General features: G+C 38.0%; 1 protein-coding gene across 2 annotated transcripts in view; it reads right to left on the bottom strand.

Moving 5' to 3' along the window:
• hephl1a (hephaestin-like 1a) overlaps positions 1–17,440 on the bottom strand; it is a 44,348-nt gene that overhangs the window by 18,096 nt on the left and 8,812 nt on the right. Inside the window, exons 3-13 of one of the 2 annotated variants that reach the window (XM_082180615.1) lie at positions 16,732–16,886; positions 16,167–16,405; positions 12,462–12,674; positions 12,073–12,261; positions 11,200–11,454; positions 7,451–7,625; positions 6,247–6,386; positions 5,556–5,687; positions 5,034–5,239; positions 4,133–4,283; positions 3,801–4,013 (exon numbers count right to left, since the gene is read on the bottom strand). In XM_082180615.1, the coding sequence (XP_082036741.1) occupies positions 3,801–4,013; positions 4,133–4,283; positions 5,034–5,239; positions 5,556–5,687; positions 6,247–6,386; positions 7,451–7,625; positions 11,200–11,454; positions 12,073–12,261; positions 12,462–12,674; positions 16,167–16,405; positions 16,732–16,877 (2,059 nt within the window). In that variant the 5' untranslated portion in view covers positions 16,878–16,886. Of the gene's footprint in view, positions 1–3,800; positions 4,014–4,132; positions 4,284–5,033; positions 5,240–5,555; positions 5,688–6,246; positions 6,387–7,450; positions 7,626–11,199; positions 11,455–12,072; positions 12,262–12,461; positions 12,675–16,166; positions 16,406–16,731; positions 17,031–17,440 lie in introns of those variants that run through there. The other variant, XM_082180616.1, reaches the window with a different exon arrangement.

Genomic DNA, 17,440 nt, shown 5'->3' with positions numbered 1-17,440 from the left:
AACTTTTATCAAATCTCTCCAACGGATACATATTTCATATTAGAAATGTAAGCAATGTCCATCACACCTAATTATATGTGCTTTCGAAATATATACCAGTATTAATAATTCTGTGTTGCAAATATGCTGTGTAGCACATATGCTGTGCTACACAGCATATGTAGCATATGTTTTGTTATTTATTTGAAGACAATAACAAATAAATAACAAAAAAAACTATTTTCTATTTGCAGGTGTGTGGGAGGTCATCAATACTGGATCCATTTACTGTAGTCCATTTGCAAAGAATAAAAATATGTCCCGCAGACAAAGCTTTCAGTCAGGATTCTTGGGGACGGATTTACTAAACAGGGCAAATTAGCGTGACCACTGATGGGAGTGGAAAGTTCTGCTGATGATCTACTGTCAATGTGCAAATAAAAAGACATAGCAGCTCATTTCCATAATGACCAACGCAATCTACCAAGAGCAGCACAAATTAGCGTAGGGTCACAAACAAGCAGCCGATGATAATCAGGAGCGGGTAATCTACTAACAACACAGACGCAGAAAATTAAAAATAATATGACTTGGCAAATCATACGTTCGAATAACATATTCATCTGGCATTCCAAATGAATGAACACGAGTTGAGAAAATGAGCTCCTTCTACCACATGCTCTCTGTTCTCTACACTGCTTTCTCTAAGCAGCAACTATAGCAGCAAGTCAAACGGTAATGGTGCAAAAACTAGTAAATTGACTACGCAAACTTTAGTAAATCAGGTTGCATGATTATTTAGTATTGAGCCGCACATTCCAGGACCCAGTTTTACAGCCAGGCCCCTCTCTGACTGCAACAGTGGAGAAAGGATTGCTACATTTTGGTTCGATCTTGGTGGACTTGCACAAACTAATGTCACATGACATCAGATAAAGATGCAAGGACAACTGACAGACACCTCTATGTTATCCTATCCGAGCATTCCAAAACATGAATTTTCATAACAACATTAGCCACTTACAATCAAGAAAGTTATCAACATAACTGATATGCTTATGCAAAAATGGTAAGCAAGCGCTGCTTTGTTTACATTTCATATATCTGCTTATACACTTTTTTGCCAAAAGTTTTGGGACACCCCTCCAAATCATTGGATTCAGGTGTTTCTATCACTTCCATGGCCACAGTTGTATAACATCAAGCACTAGGCATGCAGACGCTACTACAAACATTTGTGAAAGAATGGTTCGCTCTCAGGAGCTCAGTGAATTCAAGCGTGGTACCGTGATAGGTTTCCACCTGTGCAGTAAGTCCGTTCGTAAAGTTTCCTCACTACTAAATATTCCACGGTCAACTGTTAGTGGTATTATAACAAAGTGAAAGCAATTGGGAACAACAGCAACTCAGCCACGAAGTGGTAGGCTAGGCAAAATCACAGAGCGGGTCAGCGCATGCTGAGGCGCACACTGCGCAGAAGTCGCCAACTTTCTGGCAATAGCTACAGAACTCCAAACTTCTGTGGCCTTCAGATTAGCTCAAGAACAGTGCGTAGATAGCTTCATGGAATTTTCATGCTCCCAACTTTGAGGGAACAGTTTGGGGATTATTTTCCAACAAGACTACGCACCAGTGCACAGAGCAAGGTCCATAAAAACATGGATGAGCAAGTTTGAAGTTTGGTGTTTTCCCATGACAATACTTTTTATCTACCGGCCCCCCAGACCAAACTCAGTATTTATTTCAGAATTGCATGATCTTCTTAAAACAATGTGCACTACCGCTGCCAACATTGTAATACTTAGAGATCTTAATGTTCATCCCACATAGCTGACCGCAACCCGATAGAACAGCTTTGGGATGAATTAGAGCAGTGGTTCTCAACCTCTCCTGCTGGGACCCCCTGACAGGCCATGTTTCTGTTTTAACCCTGAAATGGCACACCTGATTCAATTAATGAGTAGTTATTAGAGTAGGAAGAGTAGAAATTAGTCAATTAATCAATTTGTCAACTACTCATTAAGCATGTAATTAATTGAATCAGGTGTGCCATTTCAGGGTTAAAACAGAAACATGGCCTGTCAGGGGGTCCCAGCAGGAGAGGTTGAGAACCACTGAATTAGAGCAAAGAATGCGAGCCAGGTCTTCTCGTCCAACATCAGTGCCTGACCTCACAAATGCGCTTCTAGAAGAATGGTAAAAAATTCCCATAAACACACTCCTAAACCTTGTGGAAAGCCTTCCCAGAAGAGTTGAAGCTGTTATAGCATCCTTGTTTCGGTTTCAAGGATATCCTTGTTTCGGTTTCTTCTTTTGAATGACGAATAAAGACTATTGATATCTGCTGATATAGACAGTTAATTTCTTATACGCATGTACTCCTAACACACATGCCAGTTTGCAGTCGGCTGTAGTCTGTGCTGTGCGTTCAAGCACCGCTTCTTGGTCCAGACACAGCCAACGCAAGGCGACAACACTGTCGGTTTTCGTCGTCGCTTGTTCTTTAAAGTCGGCTTGGTGTGCCCCAGGCTTAACAAAGCATACACATAGCACACTACCATATTTCTTCAACTCAAATCCCTTAAGCAAGATTCATTAATTAGGTCAACCGGAACCACTTCACTTATACCATGATGTATTTTGTTACATCGAAAGATGAACAGTGTCTACGCTGATATTAGTCTCTGTCTGTATCACTCTTATCCCAAGGTAAACAAATGGCTCGTTTCCATCAAGCGGTACAGTACAGTACAGTACAATACGATTCGGGATGGTAAACCTTGATCCGGCTTGCATTTCAACCGCCAACAGTACCCTTCCTTGATAGGCGTGGTGTATGCCAGGAAGTTGTGATCGATGTCATTCTCACGCGAAGAAGAAAGCGACAGAGTAAACAACAACGGAGGACATACAGCAGATCTTATTCTTGCTTCTCGGCATGTGGCTGCTTGTCACAAGAAAAAAGAAAAAAAACATTTGTTGCAACGGTACGGTGTTTCAACTGTATATTAAAAAATGGTGCCTCTTGTGTTGTCATTCCCCAGCACACACAAGTGACGATTCTCTGTCAACAAATCAACGTTCTGCAGTGAGTCTAGCTCCACCCTTTAGGGACCGGACTACTGTGCTGCGTACCCCAACGGAAGGGTCCCAAAGAAGTGGTTTGGTACGGTTCGGTTCAGTATTTTGGTACCATTCAAAACTTCTAACAATCAAAACGGCAATAATTGCATACCATACTGTACTGTACTGTACCGCACGGTGGAAACGAGCCAATAGATAGTCTGATCCAATCTACTAATTGGCAACAAACGTAACAACAAAATTGCAGGTCTGTTATTTCATTACCATCAAATTACCAAGTGAATATGTATAGATTTTATTTATTTCCACTTTTTCCTCCAGTAATGTACCTTATGTTTTCATGCATTGTTTTTTTATGTACCTTATGTTTTGTTGCAAATACATGCATTCCTGTGGCATTTTGAAAAGCCTTTACATTTTGTGTTATTGTTATTTTTGTTGTTGTTGTTCTCTCTTGCTTCAAATCATCATTGAACTAAACGAGTTAAACAAACTTGCTAACTAAAAAAAACAAAAAAACATTGCAGTGTCTGTTCTGGAAATGACCTACGCAAATAATTTTTTTCAGAACATTCTGGGAAACAAAAATCGCTGGTTTAGGATCTGGCACAACACCTAAATCATTATTAGCACTACAAGCGACGTATCAAAGCCAATCACAACCTCCATAACTTGAGCATAATGGATAAGCATTGCCACACCAACACATCCCTGATATAAAAAGCGCTGTGACTTACCATTGTTGTCAGGTGCCATGCTAACGGTCACTGTGGTATGTGGGAAAATGCTGAGAGTGTCACGGTTCATCCCATCGCGCTGAAATGTGTTACCCTCAAAATAGATACCATGGATATCCACCTCTGTGCCCAAGCCAAGTGTGTGCCACACAACATGTTCACCGTTACACAAATCCAGACCAGGCAGGTTTCCATACATGTAGCCATTTACCGCTGAGAAGAAACACAAACATTCTTAATACTGCCAGGAAATAAACTTGTATATTCACAAAGTGAGGAAGTAAAAGTACATGATTGTGTGATTAAACACACACAAACACATATATGCATACCATGCATCTTATTGCTCTCCTGAAACTCATCATTATTTGGATCTGAATCAACACTGCCAAACGTTTCAATGTTCTGTTCCAGGTACCAACTTTCATTCTCATCCATCACAGAGAATAGCAGGAAAAACTCGTGCTGAATTTTGTCAGCATGCTAAAGGAACACACCCAAAACATGGAAACACACACACACACAAATATATAGGTTACTATATTCACCTGCATAGTCTGAAAAGCAAAAGATGCATTGCATATATGGCACATTCCACAAACAAGGTACACTTGTTTGGTGTCAAGTGATTTTTTAAAAAGCAGTACAGACACAAATCTTATTTTTGTTGTGAGACTTATTTGATACATTTGTTATTGAACCTAATGAACCTAATTATTCTAGTATGAAAAGTAACTAGTTTCAAACACATCCAATATCTGTATCATAGCTATTAAACCTAAATGACCAATGTAACATAATATCCCACATTAGCTGTGTCGTGCACAACCCTGTTATGATTTTTTGCTTATGCTAAAAACACAATTAAATAAGACTTCAATTTTTGCACAAACTACAGTGTAGATGCCATTCTTCAAACAATCAAACCTATACTGTAAGAAAAAAAAAAAAAAAAAAGCAAACCAATATTTATCCCAAAACTTGATAGCCCCAACCGAGTGACTGATTAATTTAGGCTAGATTTGCAAACCTGTTACCCACAAAAATAAAACAGTTTGTATAAAACAAATCTTGATGTCTTGAGGTTGACAATAAATCAACCCCTTTCACTGACCATTTGCAGAAAATGGAAAAAGTCCTTCCTTTTTCAGGTCTCAAGTCTTTTTCCTTCTTGTGCCATATTTGTGGAAAGTACCATATTGTCTGTATTGGCCTAGTATGTGAGTTTGTTACCTGATGCCCACTTCCATCAAGAACACCTTTATTGCACACTTGTATGGGCCCAAATAAACCAGAGTTACTGTCACGAACAGGATCAACAGCGGAATAGTACAAGTATGAAAGACAGGGTGGATCATCGGCAGAGGGACCTTCAATTACTCTCCAGTGATAGGTGAATCGTTTACCAGGAGCCACAGAGGCTCCATCTTTCTGAGTACCTGTGGAGGAAACAATAATAAATAAATACATAAAAAAAAAAAAACTAGAAATGCTTTCCCTTCATTATTTATGCTATGTATTTTTTTTATATTTTAGCCAAATATTATGCAATGTGTGTATTATACTATTATTCTTTGTGTTCAGTTTCAAAATGAAATTCTCAACAAAGGGCTAAAGCAATGGTAAGCATTTTACCAAAGGCCCTTTTTTGGATGAATGCCCCTCTACTTTGCTCTTAGCACCCCAGTTGAGAACCCCTAGCTTGAAGGTCTACATGATTATCTGTGTGTACACCTGTAGCTGTATATGACTTACCATCCTGATACATTGCTCCTTCATAGGCCTTCTCATAATGCAAACCATGTGGCTGAATGCTATAGTTATGAGTAGCTTTATTAAGGAATGTCACAATGATAACATCACCAGTCTCTGCTCTGATGACAGGACCTAGGGTGGGGGTGGGTGGAGAGATAACGGATCACTTATCATCTTCACAACAGAATGTTTAAACTATATTAATATAACTGTGCTTCATAAAACTGAAAAGCACTCATGCATCGTAGCATGGCACCAGCTCTACGGCATTTTACTAGAACTCTTATTCATAAACTTTAAAGTCAGCAAGAAATCAAAAGTTACCACATTTATTTTCTTTATTAATGTCACTGGTCTTATTGTTAACGATTCATTTGTGCATGTTTTTGTGTTGTTGTTGTTGTTGTTTTATTTTGACTTTTTTAAATTCTTTAATCTAAACCTGCTATTACTGTGATATTCATGGTAAGTGATTTACATTGAGATGCCCTAGCTCACTTTTCACAATCCAATTAACAAGCTATGTATAAGTCAAAGTCCTGTCCTACATTTTTTTTTTACAATTTTTTTTAGCCATCTCACTCACAAAAAACATCATAATGTGGCCAAGTAAGTAACTTCCATTTAATATATACTTAAAAATATTATCAAAGACATATCAGTGTTCATAAGACAAAAGTAAGGATTTTACCCAGAATTCCAAGATGCTTATCTGAGCCCACAATATGTGTTTTGGTAGTAAATGTTTCATCAGTATATGAAATGTATCTGGCCTTGCGGTAAGTTCCACCCAGTTTACCACCATCACGACTGAAGTACGGCTCAGAGTCACTGCAGGAAAAGAAAGACATTAACACGCTAATTCAATGACAACATTAACACTTATATTATAGAAAAATAAAAGCAAAATTAAACTTCAAATAAGAGTTAATATCAGGTAGGAACCATTAGCCACAATTATATCTATGATAATTACATTAATGACATCTTTGAATCTCTGTGTACCTTCAAAGGCTTCAAAAACAAGGTCAATTGAGATATATTCAAGGCCCACTGAAGTGCCTTGGAACGCGCAGCTTTGTATGATGTGTTGATGTAATTTACACTGTAACAGTGGTAGTGGTAGGGGTGGTAGTGGCGCAATGGATAAGACACATGCCTTTGGTGTGAGAGACCCGGGTTCGAATCCACTGTGAGACACCAATGTGTCCCTGAGCAAGACACTTAACCCCTAGTTGCTCCAGAGGCGTGCGACCTCTGACATACATAGCAATTGTAAGTCGCTTTGGATAAAAGCGTCAGCTAAATGAATAAATGTAAACAGGAAGCTAAGGCGGGACATATTGAATTGCCCCTCCCCCTTTTCAAATAGCCAATAGTGTTTAGTTTACCTCACAGACTGCAAGTCATACTTGACAGCACCATGGAAGCGAATCTGAGCACTGATGATAGGTTGGATTCAATAGTAGAGGTGTGAATGTATTCTACCTATGTCATTCTTAAGGTAAAGCAAATAAACCGAGATTAGACTTTTATCTTAACTTTAAAATCCAGTGTACTGTAGAAGAGATTACACCAAATGGATGTTAAATGGTGTTCTTCTTCTAAATCTTTCTGTTTGCAACATTGTTTGTGTTCAAATTAATAGTGGCAAAAGTTTATCCAATCAGAATTTATTCCCTGACATTTAAAAGCAAAGCGTGAGTCTGACCTTCAACCCTTAAAAATCCCTCAGCAATACAAATGATTAGAATCTAATTTCAGATGGTCAGATTCATCATCCAATTCTGTTTTTACCTGGTAGGTGTCATCTTTCAAATATATAATTGCCAAGCCTTTGTAGTGGGACTTGTGTTACTCAATCATGCATTAAGTGTCTCCAAATCTGTTTCTACCTGTCTTGTGTAGTAAGTAGTGGAGTTTCATTTTCCATGTAGTTCATTCCTGAAGGGGCGTAGTTCCAATCCATCTCTTCAGCAGCAATGTAGAAACGTCTCTCAGTGCCAGGGGCTTCTGATGGAGAGGTCGCTGACCCACAGATCGAGACCTCATAGAAACCCTGCATACCTGCTACTCACAAGTAGAGACCATAAAAAAGAGAGAGATTTAGAAATCTTGAAAATAAAACTTTACTTGCTTTCCTAAATATTTTAAGGTGAAGTATGTAGTCTCTGCGACACTAATGGCATATAATGGAATCACAAAAATAAATCATATTTTGCAAATGACTCTTGAGTCTTTTGCATGTTGCACCTCTTCCAACACAAACATCACAATCACAGCTCTTCTGGTTGCTTGTAAAGTCATGACTCAACAGTAGATTACTTTCAATAAAAGGTCCAACACGCTATGTGTCAAGAGTAAGTAAAAAAAAAAAAAGGGATGGTTCGGAGTAAAATCAACCTAAGGTCCTTTGTACCATGACCTCGAGCCAAACACCCCCCCAGAAGCCTGTTTTCCCTTGGTCGAACAATATTAAAGTTAGAGCTTATTTAGAGATATCAGCCGAATGGCTTAGTGCAGGCGCTAACATATCCAAGGATGAATCTCGTAAATTACCCCACTTATAATGCCCAGAATGGTGCCAAACTTCTACAGTTGTACAAATGGGTTCTGTACTCATAAAACGAGGCATTGGAAAGTTTGTAAGTGCATCAGGAGTTTATTTAAATAACACTTGTCTGACGGCTCATGCTAATGCTAACTACCGCTAACCCGGATGTCGACGTCACTTCTGTAATTTGGGAAAAGCACATAAAAGTCCTGGCAAAAAGCGATGCATAAGGATGTAGTGTAACGACAAATTATTATAATAATAATAATCAGCCATCTGGCTGATATCTCTTAATAAGCTCTAACTTTAATAATGTTCGACCAAGGGAAAAAAGGCTTCTGGTGGGTGTTTGGCTCGGGGTCATGGTGCAAAGGACCCTAGGTTGATTTTACTCCGAATCATCCCTTTAAGGTGGTCTTCACTGGACACGTCAAAGTAAACATTACAAACTGGAATATTTGTGTTTCTGAATGGGTGCATGATAATGCTGTATTGAAACATCCATTGTAGTGCGTTGTTTGCTTTGACATGTTCATGATCTGTTTAATCTTTGAAGGTTTAAATGCAGTGAAATTTGGCTTGCACTCCTGTAACCGAAGCTGAATGTCTTTTCCCATGTTACACATCGGCCATTGTCCCACACCGGCTAAACACCCTCTGGCTCCGCCTGCTACAGTTAGACATGCCCCAAACTCTCGCTATTGGTTGAGCTAGAAAAATAATAGGGTTGTTCGACTTGAACCGGCGCTGCACAGACCGATCGGAACGGAGCGAAAATGCAGTGTAACACATATGCATTGTGTTTTGTAAATATAAATAAATGAGCCTAGATAATATTTCACAAATAAATGCAAACCATCCTACAAATTGCATGTAACCTTTGAACAATGACCACATCTATTGCATACAAATTAGTGGTGGGCCGTTATCGGCGTTAACGTGAGACTCTTATCGGGCGATAAAAAAAATATCGCCGTTAATCTATTCTCAAAGTTGGGTTGGGAGCTGGGTCTATACTACGCAAGCTATGATGACTTTCAAATGGTAAGCATTTTCAAACCGAACGGTTCGTTGGACCATTTTCCTGCCGACCAAAATTTCGTTATTTCAAATGTAGGCGGGTCGCGCGTGGCAAGCGCGCTCATAATGTAAGAGACGCCGGCGCGACCACAACATTGTCCGACATCAAATGGCAAACGTAATGCAAGCGGAATGAAACTGAGCCACTCGTTATTGTGTGGTTGACGGACCGTTGTTTATCAGTTTGGACCAAGGCAGCGCGAGCCGATCTTGATCAAGAGATCCAGTAAATAAATCATTTGAATTCGCTACTTAAGTAATAACATTGCTGCGAGATCTAGTGAGAAACATTCTCACTTCTCCGTTATTAACGGATCAAACAGCGCGTGGAAGCCAGGAAGAAACATTGTGCCATGAATGAACTATCCAGTGTCCACAGATCAGCAACATTTACCATGGATTTACTGTAGTAACACTAACTGTCTGCAACCATGGAAGTTTGGCAGGAATAGTAGGCTATAATGCTTTCAAGTAACATTACGTTGGTTTTATATTGACATTATGAATAAAATTGCTGCCCTCAAATGTTAATCTTAACTAAAAATAGACCTTTGTTTATAACTAGGCTACTACAATATTAGGCTAAAAAATCATACTTTATTATGTTAGTTTTAATAAAAGTAAAAAAAAATCTCTGGCATTTCTTCACAAGTTCTTTTAAATGTCACTTTGTATTTAAGAAACACGTGCCCTTTAGTCATTATTTGGGTAGCACACATATTCTGAATGCCTTCGGCACAATTCAAATGAGCCATTTTAATCTAGATTAATTCCAAGATTACAGTGAGATTAATCTAGATTACATTTTTTTATCTATGCCCACCACTAATACAAATGCATATCTGTCTGTTATGATTGTGAGACACTTGGCTTTTTATGAGATCTCTCGGCTCTAGTTTCTCACAAATGTGTCCAGGCAGATTTTCTCACAAATGCAGTTGAGCAACTTCCTCTTCTAAAACAGTAGATGAATGAATGAATGAATGAATGAGGCATTTATATAGCGCTTTCCTATGTACTACTGTACACCCAAAGCGCTTTACAATCATATCAGGGGATCTCTCCTCAACCACCACCAGTGTGCAGCATCCACTTGGATGATGCGACGGCAGCCACAGTACAACGGCGCCAGTGCGCTCACCACACACCAGCTATAGGTGGAGAGAGGAGAGAGAGTGATAGAGCCAATTCAATGTAAGGGGATTATTAGGAGGCCATGATTGGTAAGGGCCAACGGGTGGAATGTGGCCAGGACACCGGGGTTACACCCCTACTCTTTACGAGAAATGCCATGGGATTTTTAATGACCACAGAGAGTCAGGACCTCGGTTTTACGTCTCATCCGAAGGACGGAGATGTATCTGCAAAGCAGATCGAGTTTGTTTGCTAGTCGAGTTTACTTTTGCAAAGCAGATCGAGTTTGTTTGCAAAATGCTGGATTTGTTTGTTTAATTATGGCACAATATTAACTCCATAGAACAAGCCTATTGAAAGATCTGAGGTGACTCTCTGAATGTTTAGATGGTGCCTGGGAGGATCTATGTTAACACTTTTGGGGGAGATAAACCCGACTTGCAGAGATAAGTTCATCAAAATTTTTCAACCACTTTAAAGTCAATCAAGATGAAGATAACAGAGTTGAAACTCTCAGAAAACGAATGAAAATTGCAATTATTGTATAAGTTACATTCATGTATTCAAAGTTGTTGTTATGACATAAACACAATGATACATTTTCTTTTACAGTGTAGCAATCAAAATTATAAACAGTCAATTATAAAATCTTCTTCAAGTAAACAATGTGTCAACAACATGGAAGAAATTGGCAGAAAGATAAAACAAGTGTCAGTAAAAAACTGGTGCAGCAAAACTGAACACTATACCACTCATAATCATCAAAGCAAAACCAAAAGTGATCATACACTGATTAGACAAAACCAATGCTTCCAAAAAAGCAGGAACACATATGGGCTTAACACAGAGATGACAGAAAGACGGTAGAACACTTACCTTTTATATGATCGTTGACTTGGCAACTTAACAACCATTTTCCAGGTGTTCTCGGGATCATTGTTGCGGTGACAAAAGTCGCAGGAAACAGACTAAGAACATCTGTGCGGTGCATGCGATCCATGAGGGTGTGTCCATGGAAATAAGCGGAATGAATGTCCACTTCATTGCCAATCCCAAAGAGATGCCAAGATACAGGATGCCCAACACACACTTTCAGTGAAGGCAAATTGCCATAAACATATCCATTGATTGCTAATGGGAAAATACAAGAAAAAGTTGAACAAGTGACACTGAAGGAAAAAAGGATATGAGATTAAAAAAGTTTTATAATTAGATACCAAAAAAAAAAAAAAAAAATTTTCTGCATATTATTCACTAAGATTTGATTTGATCACTTAAACATTTGATCCTTAGAAATTAAAATCACAAACAACTGCAATGGAATTTTAGAGTGCAGCTAACTTTCGATATCAAAAGGAAAACTAAACTTTGCTGAATGCTTTTGTTCCAAAGTGGAGCAGGTACAAGAAGGTACTTTCCATGAAAATCATGCGTCATCAGCTAAAACTTACATCATGGAATTGAATGTGCTAATCTACTACTTTTGGTAGCTGTAACAATTTAATACTAAATATTTAAATTTAAAGATTTAAGAATGAATCACTTATTTTTAACTGATTAACGGCTACAATGCAATCTAAGCCTCTTTGAGTTAAAACTGTCTACCAAAGGCAAAAATCTAATTGTTTAAGCTGATTTAAATTTGTCTATGATAAAGAGAACATTCCTCAATAGAACACAAGGAGAAAACCCCAAATTGTTATGTATTGATAAAGTTAAAGTTCAACCTTGAGAAATACTGAGACTTACAATGCATAAGGTTGGATTCTCTGAAATCCTCATCTGCGCTTTCCATAAGTTCTTTTGTTTCGTCTGGATGAGAGCCAAATGTTTTAATATTCTCCTCCAAGTACCAGCTTAAGTTCTCATCCACCACACTGAACATCAAAATGTAATCTTCATCCACATCAGAGCGCTTATTGCTAGAGTTCAGAGTGCCTGAGATAAAAAGGGAAGACAGAATATAAGGAAAAGAATGAAATGAAATATAAAGAGTTAATATAATGAGAATTGAATTGGGAGGGAGAAGTGTTGATGTTAAGTAGTTGGTACTGTGAGATACTGTACAATCTTCTGTGGGTATTTAACTATGGGAAACTGATTCATCAACAGTTTATCAGGGGTTGTGTGAACCTTACCTTTCTTGCAGGTGAGCAGAGCTCCGATAAGCCCTGATGCAATGTCTTTAGGTGCATCTCCATGTGAGTGGTAAATCCATGTGAGACAGCTGGCATCTGCTTCAGTGGGGCCGTACTCTGGTTTGACCTCCCAGGTGTATGTCCAGCTCTGACCTGGAGCCACCGCATCATCTCTCTTATTATGACCAGAGGTGCCATCGGGATACAACGCTCCTAAAATACAGAGTAGTGAATTCAAGTAAAAGCAAATGAGATTATCCAGTCTGATTTATTCAGTGAGTCCTATTGTGATTTGACAATAGGGGACATTCAATGGAAAATGCTCTTTTCATGTAAAAAGTTAAATGAACAGCAACTTTTCTCCGTAGTCCACCCAGACTTTAAATGGAAGCTAAGATTATGCTAAATAGATCATGCAGAAATATTCATGGCATTGATATAACCCTGACTACAAAAGTTTACATAATAATGCCTATTCAGCATTAAGTAACTTCCTTCACAGTCATGGAGAAATAATAAGACACTGTATAGTTGTACTTAAAGGGATGGTTTGGAGTAAAATCAACCTAGGGTCCTTTGCACCATGACATTGAAACAACCGAGGTCTCGGTTGGCTCGAGGTCATGGTGCAAAGGACCCTAAGGTTGATTTTACTCCGAACCATCCCTTTAAGCTTATACAAAATTTAAAACTTAAAAAAACGTAGTTGAAAGTTACAAATTGCTACATGTATGCTAATTGGATAGAAACAAAAATGTTGTACCATGGTTATCCAATCACATAAAAGAGTTTGTTTGCATACCGACATCTTTAAAAAGCATTTGTATAATGTACTCTTACAAAAGACATTCCATTACATACTTCACCAGCATTAAACCTATGGAAGTAAAATAATGTCAAATGTTTTTGAAATAAAAAGCCTGTTGAATTGCACTACTTGGAAAAAAAATAGGCCTTACATTAACCATGCTTGCATTTTAATGCATTGTATTTTTAGGGCTTGCATTTTTATGGGCTGAAATTCAACATGGTTGAATATTTAAGCTGTGAATATTTCAATTAAAAACATTTCAAACACATTTTCATTATTAAAAATTCAAAAATCCATATTCACCTTTCATATTTCACTTCCAAAATATTCAAACTGATTAAAAATACAACCTATAATATTCAACAGGCATTTTTCGGTCCATTTTATTTCGCTTTGCAAATTCGCTTCGACAAATTCAGTGGTTCAAATTCGACAATAAATTCAACATTGACGTCCAGGAACTGCAGGAAAAGCAGTAGATTGCCGAGCATACTCTCCATCTGTTGTTAGTCGATCTCACCAGCAGGGGGTGCAAAAGTGTGTGTTGTTGACGAAGACCAGCAACAGTTAGAACAAGCCATTCATTCATTCATAAAATGAAAATGATTATCTGTGTCAGTGTATATATATGCGGAAAAGATGATAAAGACACAAAATGTGTGTTTATGTTTCATTCAATAACGTCATTGTTACTTTCCCTGTGTAGCCTACATGTCATCAGCTTTCTCTACAATGAGCAGGATTATAATCTGTTTCCCTCAATACCTCATACTCAAGGATTCCCCCTCCGTCGGGACAAAACGCTTAACGTAGCTTTATGGACTAATAGTGATATAAAAGACCAAACTCGCACCTTATTGGGGATGTAGGCTGTAGGCTACAGGCAAGCAGATGGACTCAGAATATGAACTTAACGCGCAAAGTTTCATGCAGAGCGTTTTGTGATATACTGGCACAAAATCAACTCAACATTAATACTAACACTTTTATTTTCTCTTCTCTCTTCTCTCTCTCTCTCTCTCTCTCTCTCTATATATATATAGTATAGTATAGTATAGTATATAGTATAGTAGGCTATGCCTACGTGTATTGCATTAGTTTAAACTGGGAAGAGTCATAGCATTTGCATATTGTTGTCCTCCTATTGTTAGTTGAACTGTAAATCACTTTGGATAAAAGCGTCTGCTAAATGACTAAATCTGTAATAAATGTAAAATTGGCTTGACATTGGACATTCGCACATTTAGGGACCGTCTCCAAAGTTGCATACAACATTATACACGTTTCTAACTTCAATAGCAAACTTTAATTTATTTGAATCAAAAATCCAAAGGGTGCGCATTATGCCTGACACTACATGAACACTTTACAGTTGGTTTTATGACTGTAAGTCGTTCTATTCAAATGCTATTGAAGTTAGAAACGTGTATACCAATGTCGTATACACTTTAGAGACGGTCCTTAAATGTGCGAATGTTCAACGTCAAGCCAACTTTATGCCAGTCTATCACTGGGAAACGCTCAGCATTAAGCTTTGCGCGTTATTCTGAGTCCATCTTGATATTGGTTTTTAATATCACTGTATTAGTTACAGTATATTAGCTACGTTAAGCGTTTTGTATGTCCAGCAGGGGAATCCTTAAGTATTGAGGGAAACAATAATAGCCTGCATGCAGCACATTGCCACAATATAAAGTTAAGGCAACTAAACAACCAAGAGAAATATATATCAACCTCAAAAATGTAACATTGGATCTGTATATCCGCATCGGGGAATAACTTTATAATTTCGTTCATGGTAGAGAAAGATTCATGTAGGCTACACAGGAAAAGTAACCGTGAAGATACTGAATTTAACATAAAACCGCCTTCATAATAATCACAAATACACTTACATTGCTGTAAATGAGTTTTATGAATGAATGGCTTGTTCTAACTGTTGCTGGTCTTCGTCAACAACACACACTTTTGCACCCCCTGCTGGTGAGATCGACTAACAACAGATGGAGAGTTTGCTCGGCAATCTACTGCTTTTCCTGCAGTTCCTGGATGTCTATGTTTAATTTACTGTCGAATTTGAACCACTGAATTTGTGGAAGCGAATTTGCAAAGCGAAATAAAATGGACCGAAAAATGCCTGTTGAATATTATAGGTTGTATTTTTAAACAGTTTGAATATTTTGGAAGTGAAATATGAAAGGTGAATATGGATTATTGAATTTTTAATAATGAAAATGTGTTTGAAATGTTTTTAATTGAAATATTCACAGCTTAAATATTCAACCATGTTGAATTTCAGCCCATAAAAATGCAAGCCCTAAAAATACAATGCATTAAAATGCAAGCATGGTTAATGTAAGGCCTATTTTTTGTCAAGTAGTGCAATTCAACAGGCTTTTTATTTCAAAAACATTTGACATTATTTTTCTTCCATACAAACCCAACATTAAAAAAGATGATTTACAAAGACGAAAAATATAAGTCACTCATGTAGTGAAAGTAAAAGCCTTTAATTAACTGGGTAAATCATTAAAAACAATTAAAAAGTGCAGATCTACATGTTGTTGTTCTTCTATTTGATATCTTAGCACATATTTTAACAGTTTATTATTTCAGCTATGAAAGTGGTTGCTTCAGGTATAGCTGTTATTATGAAGATTCAAGTTGTCTCAAGTCATTTCTGTGAGTTGCCCTTTGAACTGCTCAATAAAAACTTGCATTTTGACACTTTGCTGCATATCTTTTCGTTTATTGCTCTTTTATTGATTTATGGGATTTATGTGTGACAGTAAACTCTAAATCGCTGTCCTGACTCACAGATACGACAGCAAGATAAGCAGAAAGAAATGGAAGAAGAATAAATACGGAAACTGATAGAGAGATAATTGTCCAACCTTCTGAATCCTTCTTATAGAACACTCCATGTGGGTGAAGAGAATAAGGTCTGCTTGCGAAGTTCTTCATATGCACCTCCACGACATCATCGACCTCAGCCCGTAAAATAGGTCCAAGGAAGCCAAGCCACGCAGGTTTAAGTATTTCTTGGGAATAAGAGTCATCGGTGTACTGTCTGTACACAGCCTTTTTGTAAACACTTCGGAGAGGGCCTTTTTCCAGAAAAACTGATGCGTCTCTGTTACAGAGAGAAAATCGAAAGTAAGTCGCTTAGTTTAAATGATAATTAGCCTATACAATTGGGCTTGCTGTTATTATTAGGCCACACTGTACAGTTTAGGATCCATTTTAATAATAGCCTAATACATGCTATCAGAATCAGCATACATCACCATGCACTTACAAGAGTAGCCTATTTATCCACATATAAAAAATAATACGGTTTTTTTTTTTTTTTGCCTACAGTATTAAAATGTAAAAAAAAAAAAAAAAAGTAATGTAAAATGTGACCAATTACTGTCCTGTTTTACTACTACTGGTAAATATGTCAACACACAAACTTACTCGTTTAGATCACTGTTGACAAGGTTTCCCCTTGGTGCGTAATCCCAGTCTTCCTCTCTTATGGCTATATAATATGTCCTCTTTATACATTCGGCTCGCTGTAGCGCGATCACGACCGTCAATAAAGAGCACAGCACAGACTTCATCGCTTATGGCTGAAACACACACACACACACACACACACTCACACATGTATAAATCCAAGGCAGATCAGAAAGAGACGCGTAAATGCCAGCGCGCAGATATTTTTTTCCCCGACACTGAAACTATGTGATAGAGATCAACATACAAAGCTCGCTGCCAGGGTGAAATAATAACGAAACCGAAAGTTGGCCGTCAACTGCAGCAAAAACACATGATTCACCAGCCGTTAAAGAACCGGTTTCTCAATAGAAGAGAAACTCGGCTGGTTTTCCTCTAAACAGAGCGCCTCTTTAAGCTAGCCAACAGCGCTGACGTAGCGTAGGCTACTGCTGTAAAAACAAACAAGCATTTGCTTCATTGGGCGCCGCGTTTTGAATCTACTGGACCATCGTTTGCTCTGTTTGTTTTACGCCACAGTTGAGTAAAAATATGATTCTGAAAATCATAATGATGAGAAACTTTCTCACAGAACTGACTTGCTGTCTCATTATATTGAGAAACTTTCTCATATAACGTTTAGTAGTAGGGGAGAGTGGGGTCAGATCAGCCAGTGGGTAAATTGACC

The sequence above is a fragment of the Leuciscus leuciscus genome (assembly GCF_965113295.1).
Source record: "Leuciscus leuciscus genome assembly, chromosome: 9".
NCBI classification, from domain to species: Eukaryota; Metazoa; Chordata; class Actinopteri; order Cypriniformes; family Leuciscidae; genus Leuciscus; species Leuciscus leuciscus.
The sequence above is the reverse complement of the archived record's forward strand: the minus strand, read 5'-3'. Positions and strand labels throughout refer to the sequence as shown.